General features: G+C 36.8%; 1 protein-coding gene across 14 annotated transcripts in view; it reads left to right on the top strand.

Annotated features, from left to right (window-relative positions):
• NCKAP5 (NCK associated protein 5) overlaps positions 1-18,532 on the top strand; it is a 986,396-nt gene that overhangs the window by 404,300 nt on the left and 563,564 nt on the right. Inside the window, exon 2 of one of the 14 annotated variants that reach the window (XM_074399889.1) lies at positions 9,751-9,841. The exons of 12 other annotated variants lie outside the window; for them this stretch is intronic. In XM_074399889.1, the coding sequence (XP_074255990.1) occupies positions 9,765-9,841 (77 nt within the window). In that variant the 5' untranslated portion in view covers positions 9,751-9,764. Of the gene's footprint in view, positions 1-2,608; positions 6,583-9,750; positions 9,842-18,532 lie in introns of those variants that run through there. One more of the 14 variants, XM_074399894.1, reaches the window with a different exon arrangement.

Here is an 18,532-nt window from a genome sequence, read left to right as displayed (position 1 = left end):
GAATGAAGGCCTTCTTCACTCCTAAGATAAACTTCTATAAAGAAACTATATTCATATTTTTAAGTGGGTCTTTATTCATGGATGTCGTCCCACAGTAAATGCTTTGTGTGGCTGATAAGAATGCTTTTAACAGTATAAGATGTTGAGTTTCTAGTGAGTTTTCCTTTCAATTTAAAGTGGTGGGGGTGGGTGCATGGATGGAGGCTGCTTATGGGATTTTAATTTAGTGCTGTAAAATTTGAATGGGTTGGGAAATTTTATGTGATTTTAATTGAATGCTGCAAAATTTTAAGGGGGTAGGAAATTAACACAGAATAAAATTGCTTGATGTAAAAAATTATTTTTAATGCTTCTCACAGTTTTTATAACAATGTCATTAATGAGACTATCATAAAACAGCCATTAGCCTCCCTGAAGCTAGACTTGTATCTTGAAAATGGGGGGAAAAACATGGCAAACATCAAGATAATTTCAAGTAAAGACACTTCACAGTCCTGCCCCAAATTGCCAGTTATTTGATCCTTTTTAAGCAGGGTGCTGTATATCAGGTGTTTATAAATGGAACACAGTTTAAAAATACAAACTAACACTACTTTAAATAGTACGTGAATATAAATGATTCTATTTGCAAGGCCTCACAATGTGCCAGATGTGTCAGACAGGCAGGACACATTGGATTTAGGGAATGGTTAAATTCCAGCCTCATTTCATGTTATTGAAATGGGTGCTGGATTGAGTAACTTCTGGAATACAGAAGTTACTGGGATACAGGGAATCCAAGGAGGAATAAGTAGTCCAAGGCTTAAGCACAATGAGGGGAGGATCTAAAATGTCTTAATGTAAACTTTTAATACCACCTGTTTGCTCATTCATTTATTTTATATCTCCTCATTTAACATTATTTGGGCATAGACTCCTTGTTCAAATGAATTCTGCAGAACTCCAGTTTTAGAGGAATATTTTTCAGACTTTCTCGACTGAAAGCCACAGTAAGAAGTACGTTTTATTTTCAATGCAGTACACATGTACATGTAAATATATATACACACACGTAAATCATGAAAACAAAAATTTCAAGAAACAATGTTATTCTACAAAATGAAGCTGGACGAGGCAGCCAGTGCATGTATTCCTTACATTGCCTGCACCACGTCTTACCCACTGATTCCAGGAATTGGCGTAAGGATCTGTGTAGTGCACTCTGGTGTTTTCTCCTTTCTTCTCTTTCACTTTTAGGGAAAATTGGTTACGGTACATCGTAGCAATGTTTCTCCTTGCTAATTTGCTGTGACCTACAGTTCAAAAAAGTTTGCAGAGAAAAGCAGTATTGTGAAAGGGATACATACTTTTAACGAGCTTTTTTCATGTCATTGCTCTGTTTGAGGATGGACAGTGATTTTTTTTTCCCCCATTAGAATACAGTTTGGTTTTCAGTGTTTTCTTCCTGAGTAGCTCCTCTTTACCTACCTCACCAGGAAAGCTCAGTCTGTATAGTCACCACTCATTTTTCCCAGCAGTCTTCGTCTCTGGAATCATTCCTATTGCTGGGTCCTCACACTGTGAATTCAGATGCTATGCATGTTTCCACTCCACGGCCACATCCATCTCTTCCATGAGGCCTTTCTTGATAATTTCAGACCCCAATCATGATTCTTTCTCAATCCCCACAGCACAGCTGTTGCAACATATGCTAGTTGACTGCCCCAGCATTATAATCATTTAGTGTCTGCTGTCACTCTCCCCACCTACTTTTTTTATTCTGATCGAATAAAAAAAATCCTCTTTAGTGCTGAGTTATAAACTCCTGGAGAGCAGGGGGAATTTTTTCAATGTTTGTGAATGTTTCCATCACTCCAAAAATATTGGCCACAAGCACAGGAATTTGCTGAATATGTGCTGATTGAAACTAATTGTGGCCTGTTGCCTGTTAACATCCTCCTGTTTTTCCTCTATGTTTTCTGATTTTAAAATTTAATTGTACATTCATTGATTGAAAATAGGGATGGTACCTTTGTCTTTTTTTGTTTGTTTGTTTTGTTTTGTTTTGTTTTGTTTTGTTTTTCAGAGGGAGTCTCGTTCTGTTACCACGCTGGAGTGCAGTGGTGCGATCTTGGCTCACTGCAACCTCCACCTCCCCGGTTCAAGCAATTCTCCTGCCTCAGCCTTCTGATTAGCTGGGATTACAGGCACACACCACCATGCCCAGATAATTTTTATATCTTTAGTAGATATGGGGTTTCACCATGTTGGCCAGAATGGTCTCAATCTCTTGACCTTGTGATCCGCCAGCCTCAGCCTACCAAAGTGCTGAGATTACAGGTGTGAGCCACTGTACCTGACCACCTTTAATTAAAAAAAAAAAAAAATCATTTATTGAGATGTAACATACACACAGAAGAGTATACAAATCAAGTGTTCGTATGTTGATTTTTCACAAAGTGAAAACACCCATGTAATTAGCACCCAGGTCAAGGGAAAGAATCCAAGAATTCACTCCATGCCATTTGTCATACAAATACTATTCTGATTTCTGTTACCATAAATTGTTTTTTCCATATTTGAGCTCTACATGTATAGAATGATTCAATACTTATATATATATTTTTTGGCTTTTTTCATTCAATATAATATTTGTGTTATTTACCTATATCATTGCAAGTAATTGTAAACACTTCTTTCTAGTTATGGGGCAATATTTCATTCAATGAATACAGCACGATTTATTTATGTAGTTGATTGCTGATGGACAACTGGATATGTCCCGCCCTGGGGTTTCTGTGTAGTGTGCTGCTATGAATAGGCTTGTACATATTTTTCGTGAGTATTTTGTTGGCTCTTGGATATACATATGTTCTGTCAGTTCCCCAAGTGTTTGTACCAGTTTATACTCCCACCAGCAATGGAAGAGAGTTCCGTTTTCTCCACGTATTTGCCTACAGACACTTGGTATCTTCACGTCTTTAACTAGGTGTAGATATTATAGATATATTTTTTCTCTATAGATTTATTAAAATTAATAAAGTCCTTTATGCTAGTGCTTGCTATGTGTTAAGAAAATTTTGCCTCTTCCAAAGTCATCAAGATATGTTCTTATGTTCTGGGTTTATTTTTTATAGAAGCTTTGTTATATTCTCTCCTATATTTGTAGTCCCTCAGGAATTGATTTTGGTTAGTGGTATGAATTAAAGGTTAACAGTCACTTTTTTTTTCTATGGGTGTCCAACTGACCCAGAATCATGTATGAGAAGACATTTCCCATACTTTCTCTTGTCACTCTTGTATATCTCGTGACTATTTTATTAGTGAGTCTGTTTCTAGCTCCTCATTTTGTCCCATGGGCCTGTTTATTTTTTGCTTCAAATGTACTGTTTCAATTTTATATCTCTGTGGTATTTATTAAGGTGTGGTTAAGCCTATAACTCTGTTGTTCTTCTTTAGTAGTGTCTTGGGTATTATAGTCTTTAATTTTTTTAAGATTCATGCTAACTATGCATAAAATAGGTTTCTGTAAATATACGCTGCCAAAAATTGTATGAGACTGATTGGAGGTTAAAGGGAAAAGTGACACAGAAAAAAATTGGTGAGAAGAGTTAATGCATGTTGGAACATAACAGTTTGTTTTATTTTGAATTTGTAAATTTCAAAATCTGAGGGAGGGTCTTATAAAGAGATAGATTACAGGGGGATTTGACAATAAAGACGAACTAAGGTGATATTGAAGTGGGAAGCTGAACCCAAAGGATATCCATCTTTATCAAATTTGTTTACTGAAAGAAAAGTTTAAATATAGTTAAGGATATAAAAATGATGAATCTCAAAAAACTAAAGAATGAATAAATTTAGACAGAGATTTCTGGAGATGATTCCATTTTGAATGGGATACAATCAAAATCCATGCAGAAAAACAGTCCAACCCTAGTATCAGTTTATATTTTAGCTTGTCTACCATTTTTCTGTTGAGGGAGCCATACAAGAAAAATCTTAAATAGAAGGAAACTCTTAACCTTGAATTGCGGCTTGTGGCCTATAGTGTATGCACAGGCACTAAAAAGAACAACACCAGGGCTGGTGATGTTGCAAGTGATGGGAATTACACGCACTTTTACGTCAGAAGAAGGGATACAAGAAAGGAGAAAGAAGCAAACGTTGTATTTCTTGGAGCACATCAAGCAGGTTTAACAAATGTTTACTTGTTGTTTGGACATTATTACTCCTTGCAGTCTTATTTAGAAATGCATTCATGTGTTTTGTAATTTAAATTCACAGTATCAATCAAATAGGATAGTTTCAGCTCACAAATACTGAACAAAAGCTGGAGAGGGTTTAGATAAGTTGAACATGTTGAGAAATGAAGCTTCCAGCCATGGAATCCGTGAGAGTAAGAAACCATTTTATTTTATGTGGTTGCAGGGAAGAGGACCAATTGGCATTTAAAAGATAGTTTCCATAGCTACTGGACTGAATCAAAAGAAAACACTGTCACAGCATTTTCTCCTTTACTACATTACTGCTTTATGGTAGATACCAAAGCAAATATTTTTCAGGAGAGGGGCTAGTTATTCCATAGATGAAATGCTATGAAATGCTTCATTCAATCTCTTTTCTCCTAGGGGTGTAGACTTCCTTTGTTGAGAGAATCTTGTCATACATCCATAATTTGATTAGAACCACTTATTGTTCAAAAAGGACTTACAGGAAAGATTCTCTCTAGGTACAGTTTTGTTGGGCAGCTCCCTCTCCTGCCAATTTAAACTCTATTTTGTGATTTTAAAAGGGGGGGTTGCACTTTAATTATGGAAGAATCCAGGATTATTTGCTCCTAACCTTTTTGTTTTTAAAAAATGTAAGTATGAAGAATGATTTCTCAAAGGACCCTAAAAGTGATTACTTTTGACTTTGCAGCATAATATGGTTAGTCAAAAACACCAAATACTTTAAATGTGAAAGAAACATGATTATGACAAAGTCTTTATTTTGGGACATAAACTGTACATTGGGGTGTATTGTGTAACTTCAGTTTTATGGTCATCTAACACTTGTACTAATCATGCTCTGATCTGTGGTCCAAAGTACTCTATCATGTAGTGACCTGCAAATATGAGAGGAAGAGAAATGAACATTCGCTTTTGCTTTATTTACATGTTTATCAATTTCGATTTATGCATCCTTGAGTGTTTTCGTTGGTTTTCAAAAGCGTTTTCTCATTTGTATTTCTTTTCAAGTCCATAGATTGAAACTGACTTCTAAGAAAGATGTGGCTGATAATACTGCATGCAGTTGCAGTATTGTTTCCAGGGCTACACCACAGTTTGCATTAACATCGTTAAAGGCAGAATCTCCATTAGCCACCCACCCCAACACTCTTAATAAACCCACAGTCCAAATAAGAAGGGTGATCTGGTTCTGCAAATGCAGTTTCAAGACCAATAGTTTGCCTCTTAGTTCTAACAAGATTGTTTCTCTGAAGCCCAGTTAGAAATTCTGGAACCAGCCCTGTTTGTATCTGGATATCACCTCCATGCTTAGAGCCACTTTCTTGCTTTTACTTTTTTTTGATGCATGGGTGTCTCTCCTTCATTATAGTAGAATGTGATTCCAGGATAAGATAAAGTTGATTTTCATATATGTTCTATCAGATTTTTTAAAAAGGAAAGGAAAATAGAGTACTTACCAAGTTGGATTCTGACAGCATTGGTTACGTTCAGAAGGTAGATGTATAATTCAGAATAGCGATGTGGAGCTATTTTGCCTTGGTCATTTTTACTTTTAATATCTACAATATCCCTATTTCCTTATCTCCCATCTCATTCTGAAATTCATTTATTTGAGAGACAAGCCTGGGGAAGGCCTGTGGAGAAACCACATTCCTGGAATACATGAAAGAAGGAGGGCTTGTCCCTTGCAGATGCCACTGGTGAGGAACAGAGTTATGTGACAGAGTAGATGAAAGTAGGAGATGAGAGGAAATGCCACTTACTCCTCAGAATCAAAAGAGGAAGGGTTACCATAGACAGTCATATCTTACATCTCTGGGAACTTCAGTTGGAACCACAGTTGAAAATGAATGTCAGTGCCGGGCTATCACTTGTGTTCATTGCTGAGTACTAGATAAATGCCTGTATTTATAAATACAAATTATAATTTGCAAAGATGATGTAAATAAGTCTTCTGAGGCAGATCCAGAAGTCAGATTCCAGAGCTGGAAGTCATTAGTGATTTTGATAATGTTTGTAAAACACTTTGAGCTTCTCAGCTCCAGTATGTGATGTAAGTGTGTCTCTACATAGGAATTTGTATTTATTACTGATGAGCAGCACTGCTGACCGAAATACAACCCAAAATAGGGTGAGGAAGAGAGCTCTTTGACATTTAAAAGCAAACAATTTCTGGAATGAAGTTACAGAAAATATCAATAGTTGTTTATAAGCACAGCGTGGGAATGTTTCATTCAAAGCTCATGAGTTTAACTAAAATGTTTAACTTGCTCTCTAAAGACCAATTTTCTTTGCCTGCTGGTTGCAGACTTGAAACAGAAAGTAAATTCTATGTGGAAGATAAATTCTAGAATAAGAAAATGTTAAGGTAAGAAAACTTGGAAACTCATGATTCTTTTTAGATATACAGAACTTTAGAAAAATGTTATTTCTTTTAAGAAAGATGTAGGGAGGAGGGTGAATGCAAGGAACAGAATATAACAAAATACTGCTCATGAAATAAGATTAATCTATCTTGAATGAAAATGGATGCAGAAGACAGCCATCCAGTGAGTGCTTTGTAAATCACATTATTAGGGTTTGCTTAAAGCATTCACCTAGTATTGTATATGGAGGTGGTTGGTGGAACTGCCATATGCCATCTTGGGTCCGGGCCAGGGAGGCATGCAGGAAGGGTTTTGCATTCCAGCCGTCCTCTCCCGCCTGGCAAAAAAGCACTTTTTGTACGTGGTGGAAGTGGCCAAGTTATTTGTACACAATGGGAGGCTGAAATTTTATTTCCACATGAAATTAGTGAATAATGGCTTTCAAGACTCACTGAATAAGCATCCCCAAGACACAGTCAGCATTGTAAGTCTGTATAGGACGCCAGCCATCTGGATGAAAAATAAATCAGTTATGCAGCCACTTTGGGGTGCATCAGAGATGGGCATGCAAGGGTGAAGTGTACGGACACTGTATTGGAGCATTTGCTTTTCATTGGGGCTTTATTGTGGCCAAGTTTTGTCACTGCTGTGACTGCATGTCACTTTTGTACTAAGTCACTAACTTACTAAACTAGAAATGCGTATATTTGGATCTCCAACTCTAATGTATTGGTATCTGTTTAATGGTTTTATCTTACTATTTTTTATTATCTTTATTGTTTACCATTTCTTAAAATACACCTTCACTTTAATTTTGGATTTTGGTCTCTAGAAGACTAGGTGTTCTGTCTGTATGGCTAACTTTGTATCTCTGGAATCCACAACTCTAGACAATGTTTGTCAATGATAACGAGGTTTGTATTTTCCCCAACGTGTGATTGTGGGCTCTCCTTTTATGCTAATGTAAGACTAGTTTTTAAAATATTGTTTGAGAAAATCTGATTTTAGTTCTGGTAAAGGATTAAAAAAAAAAAAATAAGGCCAGGGTTAGCTACTGTTAGATAGACATTGGTAATTTGCCTACATATAATAATTAAAGCTAAAGCATAGAAACCAAACTGAGAGAAGCAGATGGAAACATCCCCTAGGTAAGTCCGAACATTTGTTCTTAAAAATGGAACAAGTGCTAGCAAGCTGTATCATCATTTTCTTTTAATTACACCTGACTTGGATTTTTAAAAAATGTTGGCAAAGCAGTGTTTCAGTTTTATTTAACTTACTTTGGTTTCCTTCAAAAACTCTTTAGAATTTAGCACATAAACAGGGTATAAATAAAAAGTAGCAGGATTTGAAGGCAATTAGTGAATGGGCTGTAAAATAATTCTTTGGTCTGAGATTTTTGAAGAATAGAAAAAATCAGAATGTAGCTGGTGGAGTCAAATGCCTTGATTTTCCTATGCTCTGATTCTATAACAGAAGAGTAGTTTTACTTCCTGTATAAAGTATACAGGAAAAAAATGAGGCGCGAATAGAGTTTCCTTAATTTGCTAGAATTTCATGTTGTGGTATTTCACAGAATATAGTACTCAGAATCTACATGAATACCGCAACTGTTTGTTTCATGGTCTTGTAAATGTGTTGACTCACATACTGCTGTAAATAAATGGGCTATCAGTTGGAGTTTTGCTATATTTTGTAGTGTGAGCTCTTCATTGAAATTGTATTCATGGGATTTGGCTTCTGTCTTTATAGCATAAGCTATATACATTAATTAATTTTGAGGCAGCTGCTCATTAAAAATTCTTTCTAGTAAACATAATAAGTGAACATATTTTAGAAGATGCCAGCACATAATGTATTAAATGGATTTTGATAAGTGGATTTGGCTAATTAATTTGATTGGCAAGTATGAAAAATCCGTATTTATGGGAATTCAGTATAATTAACTATACAACGGTATTTTAAACCCTGTTTTAACATTAAGGATTGTATGTATGACATAAGGATCTCATAAAGGAATTGGGGTTCATTATTAATCTAGAATAGAAGATATATTATCAGGTAACATACAGACTGAGGGAATTGGAAGGGGATTTTGCAGACCCTCTTTCATTCGTTCCTCTTGCTTTGTAATGAGAACACCGAGACCAGACAGGTTGTAAGACTAAACAGTTATGTGGTAGAAGAACTGGAAACAGGACCTTGACCTCTAATACTTACAATGTTTTTTCACACTTACCTGCAGAACACATCTTCATGGAACCTCCTCGCCTAGAGAATTCTATAAGGCTAGAAGTTGCTGCTGAACTCTTTGATTTATAAATATGCTTTGCTTTGGGGTGTACCCTGTTGGGGCTGCTAAAAAAGATTTTGGAGTTTTTTCCAAAAGTCCTTTAGGAGAAACTAGACAAATGTTAAGTAAGTACTGGATGGTACTGACTGAATGAGAAAAAAATAAGCAAAGACAGCAGTGCCTGTGTTTTCTTTTGAACAGGGAGACAAGCCATTTCATGAAGGAGCTTCTTTCTTATGCACAAGACTGAGAGCCTTCTACAGTTAGTCATAGAATGCTATAGGCTCTGCGGTCCTGGGGCCATCTGGAGGCCCTGGCTGTGGTACCACCAGAGAGTTTAACCAAAGGCTGGGCTTGAGGCCACTGCCTTGGCCATGGGCCACCTGGGGGATCAAGTTCCATCCACTGATTCTATTTCTCTCCAGGAGCCTCAAGCAGATGAGCCATTCAGATCCTAAATCTGGGAAAGGGCATGGAATCACAGATATATTGTATATCTGTGATACACAATAGAGGAGGAGGTAAGAAAGGATAAAATAGGTGCTAATATAATGAATGTGTCAGTTTTTTGAGAAAAACTACAGTTAGTAAACTTTCCATCACTTGACTAAGCCAATTAACCTCAAGATAGCAGTAATTGTGTTCTCTTTTGCATGAGAGCAAATGACAAGTTTTCATTGGCAACAGTGGTGGAGCTCTCCTTCCTATGCTTCTAACAGCCAGAATTACCACGTATAGGACCCATGCCTTCACCTTCTGATTAACTTGGTTACTTTTCATTAGTTGAAGTTTGGATGGCAAAAGTGACTTGAGAATGAAGGGGAGAGGTGATGATACAAACCACTCTGAGGGCATGACATTTCTCTCTTATTTCCAGGGAATTGTAGCTGCATGATTTTTGCAGTTTTCCTATTAATTAGAGCTGAGTTAATAAAGTGTGTTCCCGGGGAAGAGCCTTCAATGTTGAGGTGAGACATCTTTTAAAGGGTTATTTTCAAAGCAGCGGCCTCTGCTAAGTAACATTTTTCTTTGCAGGTACATCTTCAGTTGTCTTGATCACCGTGCAATGCATTTGTTTGCATGTGTGTCTCACCTACTAGACTGTGAGCTTCAGAAAAGCTGTTCTGTTACTGGTTCTCCTGGGAGTTTCCGATGGCTGGCCCAGAGCAGAACTCAATAAGCGTGTATGGAATTAATGAATATTGAATGAATAAATAAATAAGTCATATGCTTTCAAAGTCTACAATTTTTTTCTTCACTTTTTAATACAATGTTCTAAAACTTTAGCTTTTTTAAATGTCAATTATCCTTTTATTCTTATATATATATATGTATGTATATATATATGTATGTGTATATATATATGTATGTGTGTATATATATATATATTTTTTTTTTTTTTTTGAGACGGAGTTTCGCTCTTGTTACCCAGGCTGGAGTGCAATGGCACGATCTCGGCTCACCGCAACCTCCGCCTCCTGGGTTCAGGCAATTCTCCTGCCTCAGCCTCCTGAGTAGCTGGGATTACAGGCACGAGCCACCATGCCCAGCTAATTTTTGTGTGTGTGTTTTTAGTAGAAGCGGGGTTTCACCATGTTGACCAGGATGGTCTCGATCTCTCGACCTTGTGATCCACCCGCCTCGGCCTCCCAAAGTGCTGGGATTACAAGCTTGAGCCACCGCGCCCGGCCTATTCTTATATTTTTATAGAACAAAGAAATATCTGTCAAAGCTCTTGATTCTGAATTAATGAGATCTGAATTAGAGTGGTCTTAACTCTATCAAGCAAGAGTTTACTTTGTTATACTTGTATGCAAAATTAAAAAATAGATCTATCTCTGCTTAGGTATATAATAGTTTGTCATAATTAATCAAAGTCTCAAGGTACAGCTTTTTAAAAAAATTAAGCAATGAACTGATGTTTCCTAAAGTAAATTTTCTAGATTCAGCCAATAGGAACATTTCTTGGTGAGTTTCTACTCTTACGTGGACTTTGAGTTGAAACCCTGTGTTTGCTACTTTCGGGACAGCTTCATAATTGAAACCTATAGTGGTAATAGACCTGTGGCTGATATTCCCAAGTTTAAGCTGCCATTTTAATTGGATTTACTTGAAGGCTTATGAATAAAAGACTGTGTTTTTCTGATTAGTAGAGTTGATAGTATATTGTCTAACAATGTTAACCTGATTTAGTATCCAAATGCCTTTTGATGGATTTTAAATTGTATCTTAATACTTCCTACTTCTAATGTATTGACTTAAGTGAAACATTCAAATGGAATTTCATTTTTCCTGTTATCTTCTATGAAATATACTGGATCTAAGTTTGATATTTTAAATTGTGGTCTTTGTTGGACACGTAAGAGAATAATAGTCATTTTACTTATAGGTAGGTAAACTCCCTTGAGATCCTAGTTATGCTGGTCACTTCATAGGTTATTAACCTATATATGTTTTTAGAACCTAAAACCACTGGTAGGGCATGCATAATAAATTCCCTTTTTCAGCTGATCAGTGCATAACCCTACATTTATTTTACATGTATTTCTGCTTAAAGACACCTTTTTAACATATATGGATTCATCAGCATCAAACTCATAGCCAACAGCACTATGACTCATATCTTCAGCTTATGTAACACACGTTTCATCCATAAGATATATCACGGCCTTTATTTTTTCTGAGACAGGATCTTGATCTGTCACCCAGGTTGCAGTGTAGTGATGTGTCTTTGCTGACTGTAGCCTTTGCTTCCGAGCTCAAGCAATCTTCCATCCTCAGCCTGTAGAGTAATTGGGACCAAGGCACAAGCAACCATTTTTTCATATTTTGTATTTTGAGCCACCATTTTTTTTTGCATTATTTTTTGTAGAGATGGGATTTTGCCTTGTTGCCCAGTCTGGTCTCAAACTCCTGAGCTCAAAGTGATGTACTACCTTGGCATCCCAAAATGCTAGGATTATAGTTGTGAGCCACCATGCCCAGCCTGCATTTTTGTACTTAGGAGTGCTTAGTACTTCAGTACTGTAATTGGGGACCACTTTCATCAATACAGTCACCAACAGAAAGCACAAACATGCAAAAAGTGGCACTAAATAGATCACAAAATGGACACCAAGAGCTGTGGAACGTCACCTTGCTTGAGCTCAGCTTGGACTGCGCACATTGGTCACTCACATTTTCACAGGTCTGTACAAGTCTGCAAGTGACAGTGAAAGCATCATGAGTATTGATCTTGGGGTTGCAAATACATTTTAGTGGGTGAACACATCTGTAGTTGTGTGAGTAATGAAAACTGACCGTATTACTCTGATTGATTCTGGTTCCTCTGTATTAACCAGAGTCAGAAGATAAGGAAACGGAGACTCAGATGTTAAGTAGCTTCAGTTCCGTAAGCCTCTACTAAGGACCTAATGTTCACTGAGGATATAATGAGTAGGAATGAGTCTTTCAGTTGAGACTTGTGCCCCTAGTTGTTAAGTGACCTTAATAATTTATGTCTTAAAAAATGTATGTCATAAGGCCAGTTAACAACTAGGGACATAAGTCTCGACTGATGGACATTTATGTATTTAAATGTTTACTTAAGAATGAATTGCTTACTGTGTCTAAATGTATTTATTTCTTTGTTCCTTCCTTAACATTTGTCATTCTTCTAAAAATTAAAGTCAGTCTTTAAAACTTTAGGTAACTATTTTTAAAGTAAAATTTGATGTCAAGACTTCTCTTGCCATGGATGAACTACACTTCTTTTAGAAGCACCTGGACAATTATAAGGAATGTACACAGTTTAGCCTATAGCTGAGAACTGAGAGATGGAGGTTAAAGAGAAGTCAGAAAAACTACAAACAGTTTTAGACTTTGTTCCTGACAGACTTCTCTAGATATGAGCAACACGTTAAAGAACATACAATGGTCAGTGCTGAAATTAATGTTCTAAGAGTTAGCTTATTCCTCACAGAGAATCCGTGTTGTGGAGACCTAGAGACCAAGGCAGACTTGTCGGGGTCCAGAGAAATAATGGTCTCATAGTTTGGCAGAATAGCATACTAGTACGTTTTGTTTAATGGTTATGAGTTTTATTGGGAAGTAAACTTAAGAGCACTGCAATGTGTTCATATCATCTTTGTTGCTGATTTGCCCCATGCTGTAGGGATGCCTTGAAATTCTGCAGTGTACTTTTGTTTATCTAAAGGCCTTATGTTATGGCCGTCAGACCTTTCAGAAGTTGGAGTTCTATCCGTTTCTCTCCACTCATGGCCAGCCTTGAAATCCCCTTCATAAGAGCCTGTCTTTCCTGACATCTGGCACTTGTGGCCATACTCTGTCACAGTATGAACTTCTCGAAACTGCCTGCCTGTCTTTCTCCCTTAAGCCCTCATGAGGGGTGTTCCTATCCGCTGCACTTTGGAGCCTGTGTCTGCCGCCGGGTTTTAGTCTGGTTGTCTGGCCCTTCTTGCCACAGTCCTGATGGGTTCTTCAGTGATTTGAATTATTGTTGGTTGATCATGTTTTCACAACAAAGTAAAATTTTCATTAATAGCCAACAAATACTTAGGCTCCAAAGAAATCGCCTCTGTATGTATGTGGGGAGAAACGGTTTAGAGTGTGGGCTGCTTAGTTGAAAATTCTGGTTCCTTATCTATAAAAAGAAGAGATGTGTAAGGATTCAATAAGCCAATGCATGTAAAAGCCTGTAGAACAGTAGCTGCCACATAATGATGGCTTAATGTGGTACCTACTAGCTAATTGTGGTTGTTTTTTTTTTTTTTTTTTTTTTTCAACTCTAGCAAATTGTCAACATGGGCTTTGAATTAGCTCATCAGACTGCACTTGGTATATAACATTGGTTTAAATGTAACTAAGTTATACATATAATGTATATGAAACTAGGAAATAGGAAGCATCTATCCTCAGCAAAATATAGATGTTTATATATGGATGAATATATTCAATTGTTTATAAACTTGGACTTGTGGAAATACTCTTTTGATTTTTTTTTATTTCAATACAATATGTATGAATGTCAGCAAAATAATAATACAGGGATACTGGCCAGTGTTGAAAATAAATTTATAGAGTTAGACAGTATTTATGCTTGCATAAAATGGGTATTGGTTAAGTCATAGACCAAAGTGCTGTTTAACACCTTCTAGCTTTCAGAGGGCAGGGACTCTATGTGTGAGTGTGTGATTTCCAAAATCGTTGTCTTCATATTGACCTATACATCACAGGTCAGTGAACATAATGCTGAATTAAGAACTATAAAGGGTTGTATTGTCAGCCTTTTCCATTTGCCTCTATTGCTTCTTTAATGTTTTCCTCATCCTGGGAATGTAGTAGCATGAGCTGGTTTTTACAGCAAAGCAAGTTTTTCCAGTGAATAGGTTATCCTTTCTTGGACTCACGTAACAGAGAAGCCAGTAGGTTGAAGAGATTTACTGTGACTCTTTCCGCAAGTGCTTATCTTGTTCACTGGTTGCTTTGTAATTGTTGTTACTCTGAAAACATTTCTTTTTCATCTATACACTCAGATTATATAGAAGGAGACATTTTGCCATTGAGGTATATTCTTATCAAGATGCTATTCTTCTATTTTATAAATAATACTATTATTAGACATATGATGAAACTCTCTTGTAGTCGGTGCCAAAGGAAACAGTACAATAGGCATGTGGCGGGGGGCTTAGCTAGATAGAGCCTATCTTGTTTTTCTTGCTTGCCTTTAATCAGTGCCCATGTTCTCTTAAAACTTTCTTATCCATCTTTTGTGGGCACTGTTTGCGAATTTCCTTCCTTTCTTCCTTTTCTTTTGGTGACAGTGTTTCTGTTTCTTTAATTTATCAAGGTGTCACATACAACGGTCTTATTGTAGTGTGCTAAAGACATTCTCCATTTGCAAGAAGCCTGTGTTTGTTGATGGGTTTTCTTTCCTTTTGGACTAAGTAGGACATTGCTAGTTGTTATGCCTTTGGTCTTTTGAATGTATTTCAGTTCCTAACTTTGTCTATTAGTACTTTTTCTTTTCTTTTCAATGGCTTGAGCCCTTCTCCAAAGTAGAAATATATAGATAGGTTTAAATGGAATTTCCATCTATGACAATATCCATTCTTTATTGTGACTGAAAACATGTATTTAATTTATATACATTTTTAGACGTAGAGTTCAGGCTGACCTTGAACTTCAGGGCTCAAGCAATCCTCCTGAGTAGCTGAAACTACAGGCTCACCACCATGCTTGGCTCTGTAACTTTTGAATATTTTATTTTTTCCTCTATATAGATGCCTGCAGAATCCTTTTCTCTTTGATTTTGTTTTCTCCTTTGTCTTTTAGACAGGAGACCTTAGCTAAGAAACAGAGAAAACCCACATGGCTTTTGCCATGTGGCAAAAGAATAATGTAAGCTACGAATCTGAGGTTTATCATTATCCACTTAAAAAGTTCATCCTTTCTGTACCTATTTAGTTACATGGAAAGTGATTTTTGCTAGAAACTACACAAAGCTTTAGCAAACGTCTTTCTTCTGGGCTTGGGAAATTGACTAGAATAAAATTAAAGGGAACAAAGTCCTCAGCCATTTACGTGTTCCATTTGTTTTCTTGTAAGATTTATTAATCTTCAGCCCACTGCTTTCAGAGAAGCAAATGTAGAGATCATGAGAGTGGTAAGTGTGCAGAATAACTTTTGGTTTTATTTGCCACTGAAAACAGTGAAAAACTGTCATAGGTACCATTAGCATGTTTTACTTTTTGAGGATTGACCCTGTCTGTTGCCTGTCTCAGCATTTGTTGGATATGAGAGCCATTCTAATCATTGTTGTTTCAGAGCAAATAGCTAGTGAGTTATATGTACAGCAAGTGAGTACTAAATAAAACCTTTTGATAGAATGAGTAACTTGCTGCCTATTTTATATCTTAGTTTAGATAAGCCTAGATCCTGACTTATCCCCACCAAAGACTGGGGTCTGTTAACTGTTACCTTCCCCAATAACTCCTTTGACTTTCGAAATGGGCCAAATTAAAACCCAGAAAGATGCTAGGTAACAAAGGGTAAATATGTTGATTGGTTTTAAACATGTTTTTTAGTCTAAACACATGTACTTACATTTCTGTGTGTTTTCCTTTTAAACACAGTCATGCCTCTAAAGAGGACTAGTTTGAATCCACGGATGACTCTTTTGTAATCAGTTTTGCTCTTTAACTCAGTTTTATTTTTCTCAACAAGATACTCAACCTCTTTGAGCCTCTGTTTTCTCCATTCTTTATTCTTTGAGCCTCCATTTCTTATCACTAAAATGAGTGTATTGGTCTCAAAGACCCTCGTGTAGTAGTCTATGATTTTCAAGTTGTTTAGGAAGGAGCCTCATAATATCTTTCCCTCGGGCATAAGATGTCTCCCTATCTGCCCATTACAACATATCAGGAATAGTCGTCAGCAGTATCCCCTGAAAACCATTTGTGTGGAACATTAATTGGTAAGATGCTTTATTATAAAAGTTTGTACATTAGCAAATTGAAGCATGTCAAAACTCAAGGAACAAACTTGTCAAAATAATTTCTAATCCTTTACCCATAAAAACAAAGAGATAACAGCTGTTAATATCTCACTAAAATTGCATCCTACATATGGGAAACTGGTGTTCAACTCAGTTTCTGAGAAAGATAGCTGAGGAAAAAGAGGAAAATGGGAAGAGGAGGAATATCTTCATGGTCCAAATAGACAACCAAATTTCACAGAAGGAAAGCTGGAGCCTTTGGGTCAGCAAGGATGAAGCCCTGAATTACATGTAAATGAATGTGTTATTACTGGATCAAGAAGGGAGCGTTGAATATGTGAAGTTTGCAGAAAGCTCAAAGGGTGACCAGTGTAACATTAGAACTCAGTTGAAAGGATTTGAGAACCAGAAAGGCATTTGATTTGGTATTTGGAGTGTTTCCGCTAGTGTTCTTTTCTCTAATTGTACTCTTCAGGTCAGTATCTGGCTCACTAACACTTTGTTTCTTATCTACAAGGTTTATGAAAATAACTCATTTAATGCCAACAGCAACCCTAGAAGCAGGTAGGACATTAAGGCACAGAGAATTTATAAGTCGAGAGAGGCGGTTATGTTATGGTAACAAATGGACTCCAGATCCCAGTGGGTTATAACCACAGTGCCATCTTAATTACCCACCAGATGTGTGAGGTGGGTCAGCTACTCAGCTCCAGGGTATGTGCACTTCAGGACCCAGGCCAGTGTCCTTCTTGATCATGGAAGATCTTGTCTGGCTCTTCTGCCCAGGAGTTATTTGTGCTGCTTCTAGCCATGATTCGGTGTTCAAAACAAATCAGATGCCATGTCTGGTATCAGTGGGGTGGGGAAGTAAAATCTTCTCAACAGAAAGGAGCAGTGTGTATTTTTAAATAAAAAAACACTCCCAGAGAGAGAGGGTGAGTAACTTTCCCCAGCCAGTGAGCTGGTTCTTGAAAAAGCTGGGATTCTAAACTCAAGCAGAACAGCGTCTGACTCCCATAACGAATTAAAATGAATTTTGTGAGCTTCCCATGAAATTCATGTAGGCGTTTGTTGTGTCCATATTACTGAACAACCATAGGTAATGTAAAAATCATAACTTCAGCTAGAATCATGTTGCTAGCATAGCATTAAGGTTAGGAATGAGGACTTTGGAGTCGAGAGTGCCTGTGTCCAGGTGCTGCCATCATCACTTAGTAGCTCTGGGACCTTTCAGAAGATGCTTTAATTTCTCTGTACTTTATTTTCAACATCTGTAAAATGGGGAAAATAATAGTGCCTACCTCATGGTTGGGGTAAGGATTAAACAAGTTAATAACTAATGTAAAGTACTTGGAATGTAATTACTACATAAATATTAATTATTATTACTATTATTCTCTTCTATCTTAGATGTAAACAAAATAGGTTCAAAGACTGTGCTCAATACCAGAGCTATCATCTGCCTTCAGGCAGGATGAGTATCTCACATCCTTTTAGAAGTGGCTTTTTGTTGACTCTGTGTCTGAACTCACTATTTACTTTTCCCCTCTCTTGTGTTAAGATACAAGAAATGGCCTCATTTCTTATTTTGTTCTCTCTCACTGTGGCAGTGAAACAGAGGATAATTATGAATGCTTAGATTTATTTACATATAAACAGAAAGTTTCCAATAGCCTGTTTTGACATAATTCTTCTGCCTGGTTGTTATCCTATTTTTTTTTTTAACAAAAGATATCTCCTGTCTACCAATTGCTTTCCTGTTTTCTGAAATACTTTTACCTCCCTTGAGTGTGTTCTAGTTGGTTATACATCTGAGATTTTTTTTCTTCCCTTCAGAGTTTTACCTAGTGGAATATACATTATTTTACAGATTGGTTCCGTTTATTTCAGCTCTCTTAAGATACTAGGCTGTCTGTTATTAGGTTCTTTTATTTTTCCCTCTGAAGATTCTCATTGTTGGCGTTTTTGTTGATTTTTAGCTACTTGTCAAATCAGGTACTAATTGAATATTGTCCACATTTGGTCACGATTTGATTTTTTACAAAGAATATAGGGAAGTCTGACTTTCTCTTTTATTCTCTGGATTTTTACAATGGACATTCTTTTAAAATGGCCTGTGTCTTGAAATCTTGTTATTTTGAACAGTCTTCCTGGTAATGATGTG

Source organism: Saimiri boliviensis, chromosome 5 (assembly GCF_048565385.1).
Source record: "Saimiri boliviensis isolate mSaiBol1 chromosome 5, mSaiBol1.pri, whole genome shotgun sequence".
Taxonomy (NCBI): Eukaryota; Metazoa; Chordata; class Mammalia; order Primates; family Cebidae; genus Saimiri; species Saimiri boliviensis.
This window is presented reverse-complemented; position numbering and strand designations above follow the sequence as displayed.